This window comes from Urocitellus parryii, chromosome 4 (assembly GCF_045843805.1).
Source record: "Urocitellus parryii isolate mUroPar1 chromosome 4, mUroPar1.hap1, whole genome shotgun sequence".
NCBI lineage: Eukaryota > Metazoa > Chordata > Mammalia > Rodentia > Sciuridae > Urocitellus > Urocitellus parryii.
The window spans coordinates 89,490,353-89,511,907 of record NC_135534.1 but is presented as its reverse complement, the minus strand read 5'-3'; the positions used below and the strand labels follow the sequence as shown (position 1 = coordinate 89,511,907).

The 21,555-nt window shown below is 37.0% G+C and overlaps 1 protein-coding gene across 2 annotated transcripts in view; it reads right to left on the bottom strand.

Annotated features, from left to right (window-relative positions):
* Arhgap42 (Rho GTPase activating protein 42) overlaps positions 1–21,555 on the bottom strand; it is a 258,977-nt gene that overhangs the window by 69,897 nt on the left and 167,525 nt on the right. For both annotated transcript variants that reach the window (XM_026392469.2, XM_026392470.2), the window contains exon 5: positions 456–557. In XM_026392469.2, coding sequence (XP_026248254.2) covers positions 456–557 — 102 coding nt within the window. The remainder of the gene's footprint in view (positions 1–455; positions 558–21,555) is intronic.

Sequence of the window (21,555 nt, the reverse complement as noted above, 5' to 3'; positions counted from 1 at the left end):
TATTTGTTAGTAAAATATTCCCATTCATTTGTTTTTAAAGAAAATTGATGTAAAATAATTGAGATTTTAAAACAAATGGTTATATAATGTTTTCCTTGAATTCAGAAGCAAAGCTTTAAAAGCAATGTGACAGATATTTTAAATTTAATGTAAAGGCAATAACATGAACTTGACAGGTCCTTTCTCCTTAAAATATGTCCAATAAAAAGAAAGGGGAAACGTCTTGTTTCAATTTTTCTCATTGTTTTGAGAAATACTAATCTCACTTGAAACCACTAATATTAAATGTCATAATGTATCTAAAGTAGCTGTCGATAGTAAGCTCAATCAAGTTAGCTAGTGTTATTGTTGTTTTATTAAAAGGTAGATTTTTAAAGTACTTCTAACTTTGAAATTTTTGACTTTATAGGACATAATGTTAATGTCCTTTTCTCATTTCAATTGGAAAAGCTTACCTCTTGCAAATGAGATTCCTTTTTCTTTGCTGACAAATTCAAATGCTTGTCAAGAATAGAATAGTATTTTTCACTCTCCTTGTCAAACTTCTTCTTTCCATCCTAGGGGATAACAATGACAACAAAAGAGATTCAAATTAGAGCATCAAAAAGCCTTCATTTTCACCATTCCCAGCAAGTGTCCAATAAAATCATTTAATAACAATTTAGTGAGTTACAATTGTATGCAAATCCTTAATCCAGTAGAGAAGTAAGAAGGATATGAAGCATATCTTTTGAGTATGCATTCAGTTCTCTAAGCAGCTTTCCAGCTTTGGGGAAGAAATATATGTACAAACATGAAAAGCTGCACCTCTGTGGGCACAGGAACTGATGTGGATAAGTGTAGCCTGACTACAGCAGACCCCTGGGGAAGTTCTGCAACCAACACCCCAAAAGATACTCTGATCTAGTAAGTCTGGGATGTGACTAAGAGGAATTTTTTTTTTTTTTTTAATCTTTGGTGATACAGAGGAGTTAACAGATAACCAATATACAGAACTACTTTCATTGACTCTTTTCATAGCATAATATTAGTTTTCAGCCATGAAAAGATACCCAAATTTCAAACAACTTATTCTTAACAAGGAGAAAAACAGATTTTTAAAATTCTGGTAGCTTTAAATAATTAAGTAAGAAATTCAAAGTCAAATCAAGATAATTAACAACATCTTGAATCACCTACTCTGAATATAACTAATATCTGACTTTCACTTATTCCTAAAATCTCAGGGTTGTTTTTTTTGTGGGGGGGTAGGGGTAGGGGGTGTCAAACTGGGGGAAGATGTACCTGTAAAAAGGCAGGTCTTCTATGGAGGAAGGGAATAACTTTACCTATTAACTTAAGGCATGCTTTCACAGAAATACAAATGTAGGGAAATACTGAAGGGAACAGGACATATCTGGGAATGTAAACTTCTCCGATTATAAACATTGTACCCACCAGGTAAGTCTTTTCCACTCATGAGTCCATATTAAACAAACATTATAACTACACTCATGAGTTTCACTGGCTAAAGAAGTATAATTCCTTCCTTTTATTTCAGTGTCTCTGGAACTGCAATCTCTGTATCACCTGAATCTGAGTCAAGTGTCTGCTTTTATAAAACACAGATTTCTACCTTCCTTCAGGAATCACTGTCTTTTAGAAAACAAATTATATGATGGTTATACACAGTGCTTTGTTTCTTTACATGCTTGAATTCCAAGAAGGGTTATTTTAAAATGACAGATGGATGAATGAAGGGAGGGAAGGATGGAAAAAAAAGAGGGAGGTAGAAAGGAAGACCTTTAACTTAGGGGGTCTTCCCCACTATTCTGAGGTTATCAGATCCAGATTGATCTCTTAATGCTATTTTCACCCACTGGCATTCTGAACTTTCTTCTCAATCATATCTCCAGGAACACATCAAGATCTATTTCCACATGTGGAACTGTAGCAGGTGAGCTGGTAGAATTGAGTTGAATAAGAGTAGTAAGTATAGTTTTGCTCTAAAAGTTGTGAGTTCTAGGCTATTTAAGAAGCATAATGTCAGTACTCTGGATCTTGTTTGTATATTGAAGCATTACATCTATAAAAAAAAAACAAGGGAAATGTAAAAATGCTCAGGGATTTTTATTACCTAAGGAGAAAAGGGTAGTCTCACAAAGAGAAACACAGCTGGTCCTGCTGGCACACACCTGTAATCCCAGCGACTGCGGAGGATGAGGCAGGAGGATTGCAGGTTTGAAACCAACCTCAGCAGCTTAGTGAGACCCTTAACAACTTAGTAGGACCCTGTCTCAAAAGTAAAAAATAAAAAGGGATAGGAATGTAGCTCAGTGATAAAATGTCTTTCCATCCAAAAAAAGATGTTTTAAGGAACTTACATAGCAAAATATGAAGTAGCAAACCCTACTCCCTGCAAAAAAAAAAAAAAAAAAAAAAAAGAACAGAAGCCCAAGAATTTGGATGGGAAGACACATACTCTGCTGCTGAAGCAGACTCCCTGGTGAACATTTCATCTTTTGCTCAGTGGATATTCCTCTTTAATCTGATATTTCGTGTCTACAACTGACTTGTCCAACCTTCCTTTCCAGAGGTTTCTCTGACTAACTCCTTTTGAGCTCCCTATTCATGCTCCCCACCCCCACTAAAAGCCACTCACTCCCTGTGACATCAATGCTCATTTCTTCCACTTTCCACATACTCAAATTATAGCTACTTTTAGCTTCCAGTTCAAACAGACCTCATTCACAAGTCCCTTCTATTAATTCTCCCCCTTTTGAATGCTCAAATATCTTTATAAATGGATCTTTTATGGTGTCCATGTTCTACATTGTAAGAGGGAATTTCATGTAGATAGCCCATGCACCTCAAACTGAATATCTAATAAGTGCTCAATAAATATTTAATGAGCAAGTGGAATTCTTTCTCTGATTTTATTTGCTCAACAAACTGTTACCCATGGTACAGAGGACAAACAGCCCAACTTAGACCCAATGGCACTTCTTTGGGGAACCAGCTGCATTTCACTTCAGGAGAGTGACTCACTTTCATCTGACAATAGGCACTCACAATTTCTCACTGGGCAAAGAAGTAGAAACTGGTTTCAGAAGAGGACACAGCTGTACTGACAACACTTGCATCTCTGTTTTCAGTTAGAGTTTGGTGAAATTTTTGGAAATGCTAATTCAGCACCAATACATTAGCATTTCTGGCAATACAAAAATCATTCCTAGAACCATTTCCTGGCCTCTTATTCAAACCTTGGCCCTTCACACAACCAGACTAGCAAAAGAGAACTACTCAAAGCTTCCAGTGATGTGGACAACAAAAACCCACTCAATTGGAGCATAAAATTAAAAAGTGAGATGAAAGGCCAGACCACACAAAGGACAACTGTAATCTAGGGAGGCATGCTATAGAAAACAAAAGGCACTTCTCCCTGCAACTCTCACCACCCTCAAAGACCAGGATTTAGTCTCACATAAGCCAAGTCTTATTTGGACTTAGTAGCAGAACCCTGTACAGCTACCTCTTCTCTCTGTTGTTACTTGTTTTAGATATCAAACTAAGACTTTTCTGACACCAGTAGTGTTCAAGGAAACAAAAAATAACCCATAAATATTTACTTCATGCTCTGCATGATCACTGTCTTCTTATTGCTCTGGCAAGATTTAAAAGGATGGGGAGGAGTACATATTATCCTGGTGTGATCTTGTGCAATCCACAGTAAATGCATTTGAAGTAGGTAACCACTTGAAATCACAGTAAATTAATAAACTTGATGAAAAGAGAAAGGAAATAAAGTAGCAGGGGATACTCTAAGACATGCAAACATATATAAAGCAGTACTGTTTCTAGTTACATGTCTATGTAGATACACAAAGACATTGAGACAGAGGGCAACTACTATATAATATAGTTCTAAAAATGGTAAATTAATCCCCAAACCTAATTGTATCCAGTTAAAAGTAAGTTACAGCTGGGTCTATGATCAGTTGGTTTCCCAAATACACTGCAGTTACCCTGAGCCCAGTGATCATACTATCCCTTAAGCACTGTGGTCATGCTACACCATCATTTCATACACTGCATTGAAGAATGGGGGAAAAACATTACAGCACAAACCACAACTAGCAACTGCAGTATGAGAATTGCTACTGTTAACAAAAAAGTCAAATATTTATAAAATTTTAGGTACAGAATGTGTATGTGTGTGTGTGCGTGTGTGTTAAAATACACATGATTATTAAAACAAGACTAACCCAATGCCTTCCACTGACCACAAGAGGGTACCAAAGATGAAGAACAGACTCTACCACAATGTTTAGATAATTCAAATAGAAATCCTTAAAATGTTTTCTAATCATAATTTTTTCATTGTTTTTTAGTATAAAATACTACTACATCATGTACAACCACAGAATACGATTCTAATTAGAATAAGTTATACACCATGCATGTATATAATGTCAAAATACACTCTACTGTCATGAATATCTACATGACAAAATAGTATAAAATAGAACAAATTAAGAAAAAAGATTACTATAAAGCTGTATTTTAAGTACCGGTACTGGTAACTTTTATCTTAATGTTAAATTATTTTAAAAACAAGGAAGTATATAAATGTTTTCTATATTTCTTTATAAAAATAGAACATACATTCAGGATTTATTCATCATATTTTCAGGAAGGCAGCAATGCCATAATTGCCACTCAGATATTGTGAATTTCCCCATGCAGCTAATAATGCCATTATGTTGGTACAATGATGATCTACATAAGCATTATTTATGTATTTGGAAAAATCAACTTAATATATAACACTAGAAACAGTGGTATGAAAAATAATAATAAATACCAATAGGTAAATTTCTACTTCATAAACATAGGAAATTCTAATAAATTAGCACTAGACACTAAAATAAAAGAAAGAATAAGAGGAAGCCCCAACAACCACCCGAGAGTATATTTCTCCCTCTTCTGAGTCTGGGATCTATTCCCTTCTTAGAAGGACAGCCTAGTGTGGCATCAACATCTCTCATTCCCGGAAGTACCAGCTTTCAGGATGTTCCAACCACATGCTGCTTAAGTAACCTGCAGCCAAAGAGATTTTCAGAAGTCCCACTGGTTGAGAATCTCAGTGTAACTTAAACAGTAATGTCCTTCCTTTGGGTTATTACACTCAATGGTTCCTGGTCTTCCCAGCCTATTCTATATCAACTCCCTATCCACAATCTGCCTCAAAACAGTCAGTCATCTTAAAGAGCTTCTTCTTAGGTACTTGTGCCATCACAGTCTATCACATCTCCCTTTTCCCCATAACTTCACAACCAGGTGATTAGATTCTCAGGAATCAAAAGATTCCTTTTTGTATAAGGCATGACTACAAAGTGGATAGAATAATATGCAAACAGATAATAAGGCATATCAAGGGTAGAAAGAGACAATACAAAGAACAGGATACCCTGTTTGTTGTGTACCAAATTGTATAACATATGAAGGGTTGCTCAAAGCCATTGGTAACTGGAGAGAAGCAAACAAAAATCAACGAGCTATTCGTGTTTTATTTATTAGATGCTGCCAAGAGTTAGAAGGCTGATTAAAGCCATATGCTGAGCACATGTGGAGATACCTTGTGTTCTACTGGTGAACTGTGCAGAGGTGCAACACTCCTAGAGAGAAATGTTGCACTACCATGCAGCAGATATGGGTGTCCTAAGAGTCAACTTCTGAGAGTACATCTCCAAAAGATGATCCCAGAATGTCCAAAAGAAAAGATGAATGCAGGTGCTGATGAAGGCATTGCCTTTGGGCCATAAGGGCAGCTGGGGTGCTCATTAGTAGAAACATAAAAAGTATTAGATGTAAACCAGAGAGTTAGAGGGAAATATTAGATGTGAATGGATCTTAAAACAGTTCTGGGTAGAAAAATTTAATACAAAAAAAAAATAGCATATAACACAACATCATTTATGTAAATTAAATGTAAGTAAATAAAACAGGGCTGTTAATTTAAAAAGAAAATTAGATTTTAAAAGATGAGTAAGGAAATAAATAGGACATCCATGTGAGTAATAAATTACTGAAAGAAAGTATAGGGAAGCAATTACTAAAATACAATACAGGAAAGTTCTAGAACTGATTTTTTTAAAAGTTTCCATATTTAACTGGATAATTATGTATACTAAACAAGGAATGAGAAGATACCAAGAAGACATACAACCATAAAATATTAGGAAACCATGGAAAAAAATGAAAACCTAAAAGCAACCAAAAACAGAGCTTACATAAAAACCATTAGAAATCAGAATGACAATGGATACTCATTTGCTTTGCAAGAAGCTATAAATCAAAGAATTATGTGCCTTAAAGTTTTTGAGTGAAAACTAATTCCAACCTACATTTCTATACCCAGCTGATACAGAATTGAAACTGAGGGTAGAATAAAAATTTTTATAAAAGTGAAAGGTCTCAAAACTTTTACTGTCCCTGTACAATTTCTCAGGAAGATACTGAAGGAGGTACTGAGGGAATAAACCAAAAAGTGAGATATGATATCTGGGGAAAGGGGAGCTCAAAGAGGCAAAGGGAACTCAGAACTTCCAGGAAAGCAGACGGACAAGGAAAGCTTTGAATCTTAAAAGAGCCTGTTAAGATTAAAGCTCTGGGAGGAACATCTCTAAAAAAATAAATAAAATAAAATAGATCTGATGTGTTTAGACATATTAAGATGTTCTGTGATTTTATCTGTGTATTTGGAAAAAGAAAATGAAGCAAAATTTGGGTATTAGGCAATTATTAAATTTAGGAAAAACAAAAACATGCAAAACATTGTAATCATAGACATTATTATGGCTTATCTATGAACTATAATTAAATTGTTATGTGAACAGTGAACACTACGAGCAAACTGGTCTGTGTATGAAGGAAAGTTATGTATGAAGTAGGGGTGGTTACTGTACTATAAAAGGATGCTAAATCTGCATCTGTCATAGTAGAAAGCTAATTTCATAAATTGTTAAAATTGAAGAAAAAAAGAAGTAGGAAAGTAAATATAGTATTTAGGAAAATGGAGATAAATGTGAAATGGTAGCTAAAAGAATTTCGAGTGTTTTCCTGGCGGGGGTTGGGGGAGAAGCAGGATTCTGGAATAGAGATGAAGTAAAAAGCTATTGAGATTAGAATTTATGTACCTTCACATTTTACTGAATTTTTTTAAACTCTGTGTTTCTTTGGTAATTAAATTCTTTGAAATTAAATTATATTTAATAAGTGAGAGAAGAAAAGGAGAAATAATTAAAGGAGATGGGACACACAAAAATTGGAAAGTTTGTAAAAATGGATTGAAACTAGAGTGGAGAGAAGAAAATGTTTTCTAGGGGTATGCTGACATCTTGCTCACAAGTAGTTTTTTACCAATTCATCCATTAATTTGAATCTGTTAACAACATTGACACTCTTGGATGACCAAGATTAAAAGAGTAAAGAAGAAACTTTCTTAAAGTGGTTGGAAAATAGTTTGCTTACCAGGTACCCATACAGAAATCCTAAATGGTGTGCATAATTAATCCTCATTTTATAAGCATGAAAATATAATCCAAGATATAATCTGAACACAATCACTGAGGCTGGAAGGGGCAGAGTGGATAATCAACATCAAGCCCATCTGGTTCCCAAACTCCTTCTCTTTGCACACTAAAATGCAGCTTGAGGAAGTAGCAAATTAGCTACAGAACTTTGTTTCCTTTAAGAGGAAAAAGTGGGGTGAGTATGGGGTGGTGAGGAAAGAAAGAAAGAAATGGAACAAAAAGAGAAGAAACAGAAAAAGGAAATAAAAGGAAGAGAGAGGTTGAAAGAATTCGAAGAGACAAAGGAGGGGAAAACTGGAAGCACAAGAGGTGTAGGAATACTGGAATGCTACACTGGCATTGGGGAGAATATGCTGTTGATGGATATGATGGCACAGGATTCTCAGTCCTTTTGGTCTGTGTGGGTCTGGAATCGGGAAGGTGGACATGATGTTTGGAGTGACTATAATTGGAGCAGACCAACCAAGACATTATGAATGACCCTAAGGTTACATAACTCCTCGTTCCAGACAGGGTATTTGGAATATTACCCCTAGGGAATGGAATTAGGACATTTCCTAATTAAAATTACCCAAACATTTTTCCATACTGAACATTTCAATGTCTTTGCTCTTCTGGAATGACAGAGGACTTAGCAGAAACACTGTGGAACAATAAGATACTATGACAAAGACTACTTAAGAGTACTCAGAACAAGCACTGTGACTGAAAATGACCGATGTAGTTTTTTTCTACTTCCTACAGTAAAAGCAATAGCAAGTAGATATTCACCTTAGGAGAGTACACTAGGTAAACAATAAGAAAGCAACTCCATCAGTTCCCCCATTAACTGACCAATATTTGTCTGTGGATCAGGAACTGTCCTGCACTTCACAATACCACCTGCTCCCCAACACTTGGGGGAGAGCCCAGAGTTGACAGTTTGGTACTCCAGAAAAAGTCCAGGTGATAACAGTAGCTAAGATGCTGTTAAGCCTCTCTGTACAAGAGCAGCTGCAATTTCCATGACTGCAGGCACAGTTCGGGTGTGGTTGGAGCCAGGCCCTGAGCATGTGAGAGAGACAAGGAGTCTGTCCTAGGCCTGGGTTCCCCTCTCAGCAAGATCCAAAGGCCAGGGAAGGAGACCCATACCAATACATACATTCCTAATGAGGCATATGATTTGCAGGTATATAATCACAACCTTATTCTTGAATCACCTTTTTATATTTTCCTATCATGAGTATTTCTGAAATATCACATTTATAGGTAGAAAGAAATAATGTATTATCATGAATCTCATCCTAAAAAGTGGAAAGAGGTTCATGGAAAATAACTATTTCAATCAGTCAGCAAGACTGTAGAATCCAGATTAAAACCCCAAATTAACAAAAATAGTGCCACTATTTAAATCTTTAAAGGAAATCTCTCTCTCTCTCTCTCTCTCTCTCTCTCTCTCTCTCTCTCTCTCTCACACACACACACACACACACACACACACACATACTCTCTCTCTCTCTCTCACACACACACTCTCTCTCTCTCTCACACACACACACACATACACACTCTCTCTCTCTCTCACACACACACACACACATACACACACTCTCTCTCACACACACACACACACACACACATTCTCTCTCTCTCTCTCTCTCTCACACACACACACACCACTAATCCCCATAGGTTGAAATGTCTTGGTTACTGGCACATAATAAGCCACATGGGCCAATTCTAGGAACTCTCCATTCCTGAGTATCAGCTCATGGAATCCTTTTCTTTTTAAATAGTTTTATAAAAAAAAATCCTTTTTGACAGAGCTCCATCCTTGATCACAATAATAGAACCCCTGAATTACAACACTGCACATAGTTGCCAATAGTAAAGAGTGCATCGCCCAGTCTCTTAGCAAAGGGACATGCCCAACTCAACAGGCTTTCATCAGTAAACATGAGGAGAAGAATTGGGGGCAAATTCCAGAAGACTTCCCAGAACACCTGTGCTGCTATGCCGTATCCTTCCCCCTCACAGGGGCAGCATGTGGTCTCACCTGTACTGCAGAATGCCCTCTGTGGCCTTCCTCTGACCTCCTTCCTTGACTTTTGACCATAGGATAGACAGATGTGTGTTTGTGTTTTGAAGAGTTATGTCAAAAAGACTGAAGCATAAGACCCCAACCATGAAACTACTTGAGTAAAACATGGAGAATGCTTCAGGCATTGAAACAGGCAAGGATTTGGGGACAAAAACTTCAAAGCACAAGAAACTGAACCAAAAATGGGATTATATCAAATTGAAATCCTTTTGCACAGCAGAGGAAACAATCAGCAGAGTACAGAGACAACATACAGGAGAAAATATCTGCAAACCATACAGTTACAAGGGGTTAATAACCTGACTACAGGAGGAGTTCCAAAAATTTGATAGCCCCCAAACTAAATGCCTTCACTAAAAAATGGGCAATAGAAATAAGGAGAGACTTCTCAAAAAAAGACATAAATGGCCAATATATAATGTAAAATTTTCAACATCACTGATTGTCAGGGAAATGCAGGTAAAAACCTATATGACCTATATAACAACATAGACGGAACTAGGGATCATGATATCTAGTGAGGCACAGAAAGATAAAAACAGCATGATCTTGCTCCTGTATGGAATCTAAAACATTGATCTCATGGTGGTTGAGTTTAGAATGGTGGTTACCAGAGGGTATGGAGAATAAGGAGAGGGAGAGAAGGAGACAGGATGGTTACTGTGTACCGGGATGCAGCTGGATGGGAAGAATAACTTGTAATGTTCTATACCACAGTAGGAAAAACATGGGTGATGATAGTGAATGGGATATTTCAAGATGTTGAGAAGATTTTGTATGTTTCCAGCAGATAAATGTGTGAGTTGACAGATATGCCAATTACCGTGCTTTGATCATTATACATTGTATACATATATTAAAATGCCCTGCTATACCCATACATGTGTATGATTACTATGTCAATTAGACAAAATATATTTTTAAAAATAAAAACAAAAATACCAAAAATGAAGGCAAAAAAAAAGTTGCCCTTTTATATGAGTAATTATTATTACTGTGTTACTGCAGGTATTTCTACCTAAGGCCTAATTTCTACAACCAGATTGCAAGGCACCCAAAAGTAAAGATATGACAGTGAGAAGCAGAGACATTGATTTTGATTGATTTACCCAGACCAAAAGTTTAGTAGTGCTGAGGTTCAGAAATCCCATGAGTGTAACATTACTTTTCATATAAAAAGGCTCAGTGTGTAATTGCTCAATGAATGAAGGAGTGAATTGGAGTGAATTATGTTCAGCCAAGTCTATTAACACTGTCAAAAGGTCACAGCCATCCTCTGGGTTTTATCAATAGTTTTCTAGCCCTAGACATTTCACTACCCCAGGGCCTTGGTCCTTTTGCTGTCATACAAGAGAGGGAAGTAATTTGCAGCTTAAACATTCTGCAATTGAATAGTATAAGAAAGACGTTGAATACTTAAGGTACAGGCATGGTTGTTTCTCCAGCAGTGCTCTGTGCAAGCTTTTTCTAGGCACATTTACCTCCCTGAGAAGCATCTCTGCAGGATGGCCACTGCTGGTGTGGCCCCACAGAGGAAACCCTGCTGCAAAAAGATAACCTACAACATCAGTTAGGAAGGTGGGGATTCTAAGAGTATCTACTCTTGTACTTTCAACCAATGCTACCTTAGCTGGCCCTGTATTCTGTTTCATTTGAGGATACTGACACCAGTCATGAAATTCCATTCTCAAACTTGCATGCTAACTAATGACAACAATGAAAAGCTATAAAGAAGGAAAGAGTAACAGGTTGCTAGCACTGAAAACTTGTCAGTTTGTGGCTGAAAGCAAGGGCTGGGAGGTGGAAGTACTACTACTTAGCTACCTCAAGTCATTAGGTTTAAGCCACAAACTTTGGAAGAAATCTTAGTTTCCATTCACGTTAACTGATACTTATATGTACAGACATCAACTGTTAATGTAGACTTCCATTCACTGCACTATGCAATTTCTGCATTCAGTGAACACTGACGTTCCATTATCACTGCCGCTTTATAATCAAGAAGTTCTGTTACAGCACATAAACATGACCAAAACCCTTGTGAAATGTTGTTCCTGCAGCCCTGAGCTACAATCTGGCCTCCTGGGATTTTACCAAGGTCATCACTCCAACGGCTCACAGTCTAGACTATGTTTATGATCAAGCCAACCAAGCCAGCACTAGGCACACCTTTCCCTGTAAAACGGAACACTCTGAAGAACTGTTTGGCAGAATAGAATTAGGTGCTTATTTACAACACAGAAGTACAAATGACTGAAAATATTCCTTTATTTTCTCTGGAAGACACCATTCTAAGAATCAATCCTCATTCTCAAACAATGCTTACTCCTTTTGTATATTTGCAAGAATACCAAAAGAAAAATAAAATGTGGGCTATTCAGTAAAATGTGGGCTTAATTCCTAGGCATGGTTTTTTTTTTTCAAGAAACAACTAACAAATGTTTTTAATGATGATTTTAATTCAGGTTTGAGACTTGCAACAACTAAGTTATAAAAATGTTCAGCAATGAAATGAAGCAGAAATAAAGGTCTGCTTCATTTTTTATACTGCTGGACTTCAGTGATAGTGTTACATTTTACAATGTTAATTACATTGAATAAGGTGGCAATCGGTTCTTTTTTTATTTGTGACTCTATATTTCTCCTCATCTAAGTTCTTATTTATGGCTTTTTGGTTGTTCATTCTGGCTAGATAAAAGCAAAGTTTTAACCTGATATAACCTATCTGAATATTATTAAAATACTTGAAAATTTAGTAAGTAGTTCATTTTAATGCAAAGGCTAAGGGTAGGCATCATCCATTTGTTCTTTCCTCTGCTCTGAAAATTTTCTTTCCATATCATGAAGTCTAGTTTCAAACAGACTAGAAACACCTGAATAAAATTAATTTACAATAATGCAAAGCTGAAATTTAAAATACAAAACTCAAAAGCCCTAACTCAATCTCAAAAGAATGCACGCATATACATGCCCCTAAATGTTTCTGTAAGGGGCAATGTTGGTTAAAGGCTGTCATGTCTCATAAGATGATCCCTCAATTCTCCGTGGAAATCACGCTGCTCAAGTACAATACTCCTGGCATTCTGATGAACACATGATGGGCACCAGAATGGAACTCCAAGGTGAAGGAAGTAACTTACAAGTTTGTTTAGCTGCTTGTAAAATTGAATTATGTCACATGGTGACCACCTGTTCTCCATGTCTCAAAAGGAAACAACAGAAGGAAATGGACCAAATGTGAGACATTTGCATTAGTCATAGGGTAGAATTTTTAAACTACTTAGTATACCATATTATTCTAGTAGACATGGGATAATAATAATTAACAAATGTGATCAAGTGAGCCCAGGGTTTTCCTAAGAGCTCAGTTATTCTACATATGGAAAACCAGAGGAGAATATGCTTCTATTTTAAAGTGTAGACAGCACTCAACACCTAATGTATTTTCGAATTATAGCTACTGAATAACAACCTGATATTTTAAGATTTTTCTAAAAGCATCAATAAGGTTTCTTTCATGAATGCAACTTTTTTTATTTAGTTATAAGCAGACATTATACATAACTAGTTCCATTTATATTTATTAGGATGGCTTCTTTTTAATTATACTTTCTAAACACAGGTCTAAAACACCAAATTTTATAGCATGGATTAAAGAAAACAATAGACTATAACTTTTTAGAACATATAATACAACTGATTAATTAGGAAACACAATATAAAAGAAGGAGAATGCCATTCATTCTAATTGGATCCATTAGTCAAAGTACCTTGGTTTTCAGAACAACAGACTTCTGCCAGGACACAGTTATCCTCCTTCATGATACTAATTCTGGATCAGAATGCATAAAGTGAAAGGCTTATCACTCAGGTAGTTAGATTATTGCAACTAGTGTACTCTCTGTCCATACTACGGAGGTCTTTTGTTCAGGACATAGGTTTGTGTGCGAGTGTGTGTGTGCGCGCGCGCGCAAAAATTTGATTTATTCATTCGGTGAATACTAAGAACTCAGGACACTAATGGTACCTGAACAAGACACGCTTCCTTTACTGGAGGCTCTCAGACTTGGTGGGAGAAAGAGACAAAATACAATATAAAGACAGTAACATATATCAGTCAGGTATCAGTGACCAGTTCATGATCAATGAAAATCAGGATGTAGGTCATAACTAAAAATTATTAGACTACTTCTAAATGCAAAAGTCATTTTGCAAGATAAAGTTTGCCACATTATGACATCTCGGTGCATCCTGATATTTTTTAGACCTTGCATCCTCTACTTTAATTATAGAATTTGAAAATATTTACTGAGAGAGGGACTGGGGATCAGAGCAGGATCCTATCTGGTGTTTTAAGGGTGACTCCTCTGGTAGTAAAATGAAAAATGAATCTGAAATAGAATGTACAAGCAAGAGATCGTTGGGGCCTAAAATGAAGCAATAAAAAACTAGGAATGAAGATATTCATTCACAGGAACCTTTCATGAATTGATGATGCACAGACACAGGGGTAATGTTTCTAGTTAGGATAAAACACTTTTATGGTTTGTTACAAACTAAAAGAACCTGTCATTCATTCTGACTCCTCCTTTTCCCTATTCATCCACATTAATTGATCAGTTTATGATTACAGCCTCCAACATGTGCTTTTAAACATTTGTCTACTTCTATATGCCAACATTACTGAAATAATTTAGTTTTGTTGTCCGCAGAAAGTTTTATGAGTACCTACCTGATATTCTTGAAGGTCTTGTTCCTTCTCCCTATTCAATATCCTCACTTTCATTAGACTGATTAAACATGCAGTTCTTATAATTGTATTTCCCTATATAGATGGTTCTCCAAAGCTGCAGAACCAAGACCAACATTTTAGCCAAGCAAACAAGACCTTCCTTAACCTAGCACTCTCCTATCTCTTTGGTCTCACTCTAATATTTCCAAACTCAAACATCATGTTGTAGTATTCTCATGCTTGAAGCTCTTCCCACATAGCATCACACTTCCGCCTACTTGGCCTATGCTCTCTGCTCTGCCTACCGGAGCCTTCTTCCACTGGCTAGTTGCAACTCATTCACTAAGACTCACCTCAGGCATCACCTCTCCTGAGACTGGACATCCACATGTGATCAAGTGCCCTTTTGTCTCCCCATATGCGTATCGACATGACACATACTTTAACTTGGCATTTACCATGGTATCAGCTTTCTCCTCTAGTTCAACCAATAATGGCTGAGCACTTTTGACTTATTTCCTACAACTTACTGATCTCTGAACCTCCAGATCATTTAAAAAAAAAAACAGTCTACTAGCATGTAGAAGGATTAATAAATATTTTCAGACTGATCAATATGAAGACTATATAAAAACATGAGCAACTGGAGGGAGAGGTAGAAGCGAGATAAGAACAGAAAGATATAAGGCAGTTGGTATGGACCAGACACAGACTTTAGATCTTTATTCTTTTGTGAATAAAAGCCCTGGGAAATATTTGCTTAGAATCCAGGCAAAACCATGTTTTTGGTAATGCTTCTTTTGATGGGTGGGGTGGGGTGGGGTAAGAAGACTGTTAGGTCGGTGGTGGTGACTTGGTGGTGACTTAATGGCAACTTAGAACAAAGCAGCCCGCGCAGGAAAAGAATATCAATCAGATGCTGGCAGAAACACCTGTCAATCAGCCAGATCTCCTGACTAACACCTGTCAATCAGCAGGACCTCCCGGCCAATCCTGGAGTTCAGCCAACTCCCCTGACCAACTCCAAGGGGGCAAGGGACCCTTGAAACACCTTTTCCTGTCCCAAGCCCTTCCCTTCCTGCTGTAAGCCCCAAAAAAGTCCAGCCCGGTCGAGCTTCCATGCGGTTTCTCCTCAGACCCTTCCCCTGTCCCCTCTGTGGGTCTGATGGAGTTCTGCCCAGGAGTGATATCTCAATAAAGCCTGTTCAGCGGCCCTTTTAAATCTGCCTCCTTTGGTCTGCCTGCCCCGCCTGATCTGACAAAGACTATATCTCTTCTCATTTGTCTCACATACCTCACAATATCAGCTCCCTGATCTGTCTAGAAAATAACTGGAAAGTCAGAAATGACAGGAGGAAAACCAAGAGCATTCTCCACTCATCTACCTCGTCTGCCTGGAGACTCTGAGTCCCATTTATTATCAAACACAGGGTCCTCCCTGCAGGAGGCAAGAGATGGCTGGGAACCAAACACAGCTCCTGGAGCCTGGGAGTGCTTCCTGGAAAAACAGTGTCCTTTCCTTTCCCTCAGGGCACTTGGGAGTCCTAGATCACTTTATCAAGTATCCTTGGCAACAATGGAAAAGCCCATTCTTTAACTAAGAGGACTATGTGAAAATAAAACCTCCCTAAAACTACTATTAGTCCCTGCTACACACAGTAGCAGTTAGCTCAGGTAACATTTGAACAAAGAAATTAATTTTCCTAATTATTTTAAGAAAATAAAATATTGCTTAAAATAGTAAATTCTATCTATCTCTATAATGTAAACTAGATAATGTATCTGTATAATGATATATTTAGTAATAGTCTCATGCCAAGTCCTGATCCCACTTAACATCTATGGAGTCCTTAACAGGTTATTTGATTTCTTTGTTTTCCTCATCTGCATAATAGGAACAAACACAGTGCTTCCAAAATAAAGCTGGTAAAAGGACTAAATGACAGTAATCTTTTGTAAACTGCTTAGTGTATTTCTTGTCATGTTGATCCTCATGGAGTACATAAGAAAATACAAAAATCCATTAAAAAATGGTAAACTATGAAAGAAAACAAAGGCAATAAACTTCTGAAAGATTCCTGGTCCATTCTTTCTTATCCAACACTTTACAAACTCCACTTTTCTCTAAAACGAAGATCTAAATTCTCTGTTTGAAATCATTTCATAAAGAAAAAAAATCACTTACTGACAAGTAGGACCAATTTGTTCAGGGCCTCAGGATACATGTCAAGCTAAATTATGAAAAACATTTTTTTTTTTTTTTTTTGGTCTGAGGAGATTCGCCTCTAATAGATGGTCAGGTGCAGGCTGAGAGAGCCAAGTAAGTTTTAGACTATGAAGGGACATCTTCAGAGGCGGAACATGGACCTTTAAAAGATGTGGCTGTGCAGGGAAAGACTGCCTCAAATCCCACAGGACTGACATCTTCTGAATGTCCCTTAGACTCCATATTTGGATTACAGACCTACACTTAGATTTTGTGCCTTACTTCTGCATATTTGTTCTTTAACAGCCCACTCATTTCCCAATTGTACTTCTGCCAAAGAACACCAATCCTTCGGCCAGTCCACTGTGGTAAAGTCCCAAGAGCTGGCCTGGACTACCTGACACTGTGGCTCAGATCCTAAGAGCTGGACCTTAAGGAACAGCTAAGAGTCGGAACAGTGGACAAAGAAGGGCAAGAATTTAATCAAGGAAATAAGAAAATCAGCAGGAGTGCATGATCAATCAAGGCATAATGCCAGAATGAGAGAAGCCTAAAGAGAACACAGACACTCAGTCAGGACTGGTCTGCTGTTCTTACAGAAAACAAATTCCCATCTCTGAACACTTGTGGCTAATAGAAAGAGATAGCTAGACCACGTCAGAATCCAGGATGTAAATCAGACCACTTACTAAATGTGCTAAGATGGGAAAATGTCATTTAACCTGTACAATCTTTACTCTCCTCATGTGTAAGAACAGGAATGAATATAACCCTCCTTGTTCAACACAAAAGATCACCTTAATAATTCATTAAATATTTTGCCCTCTGAGGTACTATTTAAGACGTGGCTTTTGTTTCAAAGTTTTATCCTTAAGTAGATGTGAGAAAGATATACAACACTAAGCAGAACATACAGAAAGTTTTATAGAACAAGTTTAATTAATACAGTGATTTGGAACTCAAAGGATCCGAGAATGCCTTCTGCTGCAGGGAGGCTGAAGCCTTACTTGGAACCAAATGAGAAACCACACGAAAAAGGTCCACACTCAACAGATTCTAATGCACTCTAGTAGCAAGGTGACATGGGGCCCTAACACCGCCATCATCTTACCAACACCACTCCAACTCTGAGGTTTAGAAGATGCTCCTACTTCTTCAGCAGTGAAACACAGTCAAGGACCATATAAGTCCCATTTCCTCTACAAAGAAGGTTAGGATCCATCAGCTTTATGATTTTAAAAGCTCAATTATCTGGAATAAATTATTTTAAAACTTTTTTTGTGACAAAAATGGGAAATTGGTTTCCTTTGAACAATAATATCATTTTAAATGTTATAAAATGAATAGTGATTTACTTGTTCCACATGCTCTTCAAATAGATCTTAGTAACTAACCAAAGAATATCAGCGCTGGAAGGAAAAAAAATACACAGATCCACACAAATTCATTCATACCCCCTTCATTCCTGTGCCCCCTCCCTATTGATTTAGCTCAACTACTCCATTCTTTCCTATCCAACACTTTACAAACCCCGCTTTTCTCTGAAACAAAAATCTAAATTCTCAGTTTGAAGTCATTTCATAAAGAACAAAATCACTTACTGACAAGCAGGAGCAATTTGTTCAGGGCCTCAGGATACATGTCAAGCTAAATTATGAAAAAAAAAAAAACACTTTTTTTTTTTTTAAAGGGAAGGTAAAGGCCATGTGTCAAAGTTGTCAAAGATACTGAAGCTATAAACGATGTTTGGAGCATTGAGCTGCATGGTCAAATGTACTTTCATATCTGAAATTCTGATGAATCTTGGTATATTTACACTTTTCACTGTCAGGAAGCTTCTACTACTCTGAAAACGATTTTCTTAAAAAAAGAAACACATTTTAATAAAATATAGGCTTAAGAGAGTAACAAAGAACACTCTTATAAACCCCCTTTTGGTGTTACATAGTTTCTCCAAAGCAGGGCTGAATAAGGAAAGTGACAGAACTGTGATCCAGGGAGGTAATGCCAGGCTCACTCAGGGGTGAGCCCTGGTGCCAACACTGCATGTGAGAATCACCCTGTAGGGCGCTTAAAAGACCTGATATGTGGGACTTTGAACTGTGGCATGGCCCAGGAAAGATGTGCCCTTGGAGAGGCAGCTATGTTCATCTGAGGCAAGTTCAGAAGGAGCTGGCAGCTATAAGCCCTGTGCTGACTACAGCACTCCTGGTAAATAGCAGAGGCAACAGGGCCTAAGGAAGGTCAGGGTGGATAAGTCTCTGTCCATCACTTAACTCACACAATTACATTACATGATAGCACACATCTTGGGCAGATGAATACTTATTTTTTTTTTTTTTAAATCAGAATCATCATTTAAATACTTCAGGGATTTTTGAAGTAAAAAGGCCCAGGGAAATTATCTAATCTCATTACTTCAAAAAATACAAAATGAAGATGAAAAGGGTCAAGTCGTTTTAGATGAAAGCTGTGTAGTGATCTATAAACACTTGATGGGTTATCAGGGGGAACAGCATTATATGCCGTCTGTTAGTTCCACATGAGCCATCTTTATAGGAAAGCTATGGAGAACCAGAGCTGAACTTCATATAAGCTGCTCAGAAGCAAGGATGATATCTTAATCATCAGTGCACCTCCAGTGTCTGCACAGTGCTGGTCCACAGTAGGGATGATGAAATGCTCAATAACAAAGAACTGTCACCCAAAGCTGTCAACAGATGAAACAAATGGCCTCAAAAACACTTTCACCCTCACCAACCTAAGAAGACAAGGTAACTGTTAAGTGAAGTGGGTGGGAAGAACTTCAAGTGTCAGGCAGAGAGCTGGACTTCACAATAGTTCATGACTCCCTGTCAAAATTCCAGGCCTTACAATTTCTAGTAAGTATTTTTCTTTTAAACTATTCAATTTAACTAAGCACAGAAAGAGACTATAATTCATTTTAAATCAAGGATGGTCACTGTAAAGGCTTAACCTAATTCAGTGTTTCTCCTACTATATTTGATATCTTCACAAAGAAATTAAATGGTTATTGACATTTTAATTTATTTTTATTTTGGATGTGTGTGTGCTGCTGGAGATCAAATTCACAACCTTATGCAAGGTAGGCAAGTGCTCTATCAGCAAGCTACATCTCCAGCCCAATCAAGACAATCTTGCAAATATTTACAGTCTTGTTGCTAATGTGTTCTTAAGTGGGTGAGCTAATAAAAAGGTGCACTGATCAGCCGTCATTCCTTAAGAATTTAACTTTCACATAATACATAAATTAATGAAATAGTATATAATCTCCAAACAGTGACATGGACTTCACTGTGCTAAATAAAATCAGTGCAGACACAATTGCTAACTTTCTGATTATACAAAAAAAAAAAAAAAAAAACTAGATTAAATAAAAAACTACTTCTAAGCTTTGGGAAAATATCCAAATGATAGGATAGTAAAAAGGAGGATATTTCTCAATAACTAAGAATTTACAAAGTTAAGCAATCACAGAGTTTGAATAAAACTAAGATAAGGTCATTTAGTTCAACCTTATAAAGAAATGTATTGTTGCATATTCCTGACAGATGGCTCATCAGCCCTTTCCATAACTTTTTCTTTTCTCACAGATTTTAAAGGAAATCTGTTCCCTGAATGAGAGCTAAATTTTGAGATTAAAATAAATCAAAGAAATACTTGTTTTGAAAAAAGATGAAAAATAATCACATTATGTGTAATACTCACGGTTTCACAAAAATTTCTAACCAGAAATTTCATTTGATTTTCTCAAAATCCAAAGAGATAGTGTTATGGTTTGCATACGAAGTATCCTCCAAAATCTCCTGTTTTGATGTAGGAATGTTTGGAGGTGAAAGATTGCATTGTGAGAGCTGTAACCTAATCAGTCCACCCTAATTTGAATGGATTAACTGGGTACTAACTGTAGGCAGGGAGGACAGAGGTGCAGATGGTGGATCACTGGGAGCTGGTCCTGGATAGATTCACCTTCCCTAAGGCCATTTTCCCTCTGTATCTGTACTTCCTGGCCACCATGAGTGGAGCCCTGCTCCTCAGCTACCCACTTCCATTGCGCCTCACTAAGGTCTAGAGCAATGGACTTGGCTGACCATGTACAAAATTTCTGAAACCATGAGCCCAAATAAACTTCCTCCTCTAAGTTTTTTCTTGTCTGGTATTTTGGTCAGAGCAACACTACACTAACACAGATAGGTATAAACAGTAAACTTAGATACTGACTTACCCAAGTTTACCCACTTACAAAGTCTTAAAATAAAACTTGTAGACCTCATGCTTCTAAGGGTCTGAGGACATGCATAAGATGGCACCCAATGAAAGAGGTAAATGAAGCTCAACTTTTCCTCTTGGTTTTAACTTAACTCACTGAGAACTGTTTATGACTCAGTGTTGTTAGGATGGAACAGTGCACTTAGTTTTCCAAAGTACTTAGTTCTTTTTGTGGAAACTTAAAAATAGTTTACATTTTGTTATGTGAACGCTACATACCTATGCTTCATTTGTTTCCAGTCACCTTGTTCTATTTTAATGTATTTTATTATTAACTTTTGCAGGTGTACTTAGGCATGTGTAAAAAAAAACTATAAAATTTCGATCCGAAGTTCACTTGGCAACTATAGCTTTTAGATAATGATTTCTTTCTGTTGTTTCTTAACATTAGCTAAACTAATTACACATGAATATCAGCAAAACGTCTTTAAAAAGGTTTTAGAAGTATAATTTTGGGTTGGGGTTGTGGCTCCGTGATAGAGCATGTGCCTAGCATGTGTGAGGCACTGGGTTTCATTCTCAGCACCACATAAAAATAAATAAATAAAATAAAGGTATTGTGTCCCCCTACAACAAAAATTTTTAAAAATATATAGTTTTGCAAAAAAAGTTTTTTATGAACCAATTTCAAATTTATATAGAGGCATACTCAAAAGCAAATAGATGGTTTTCT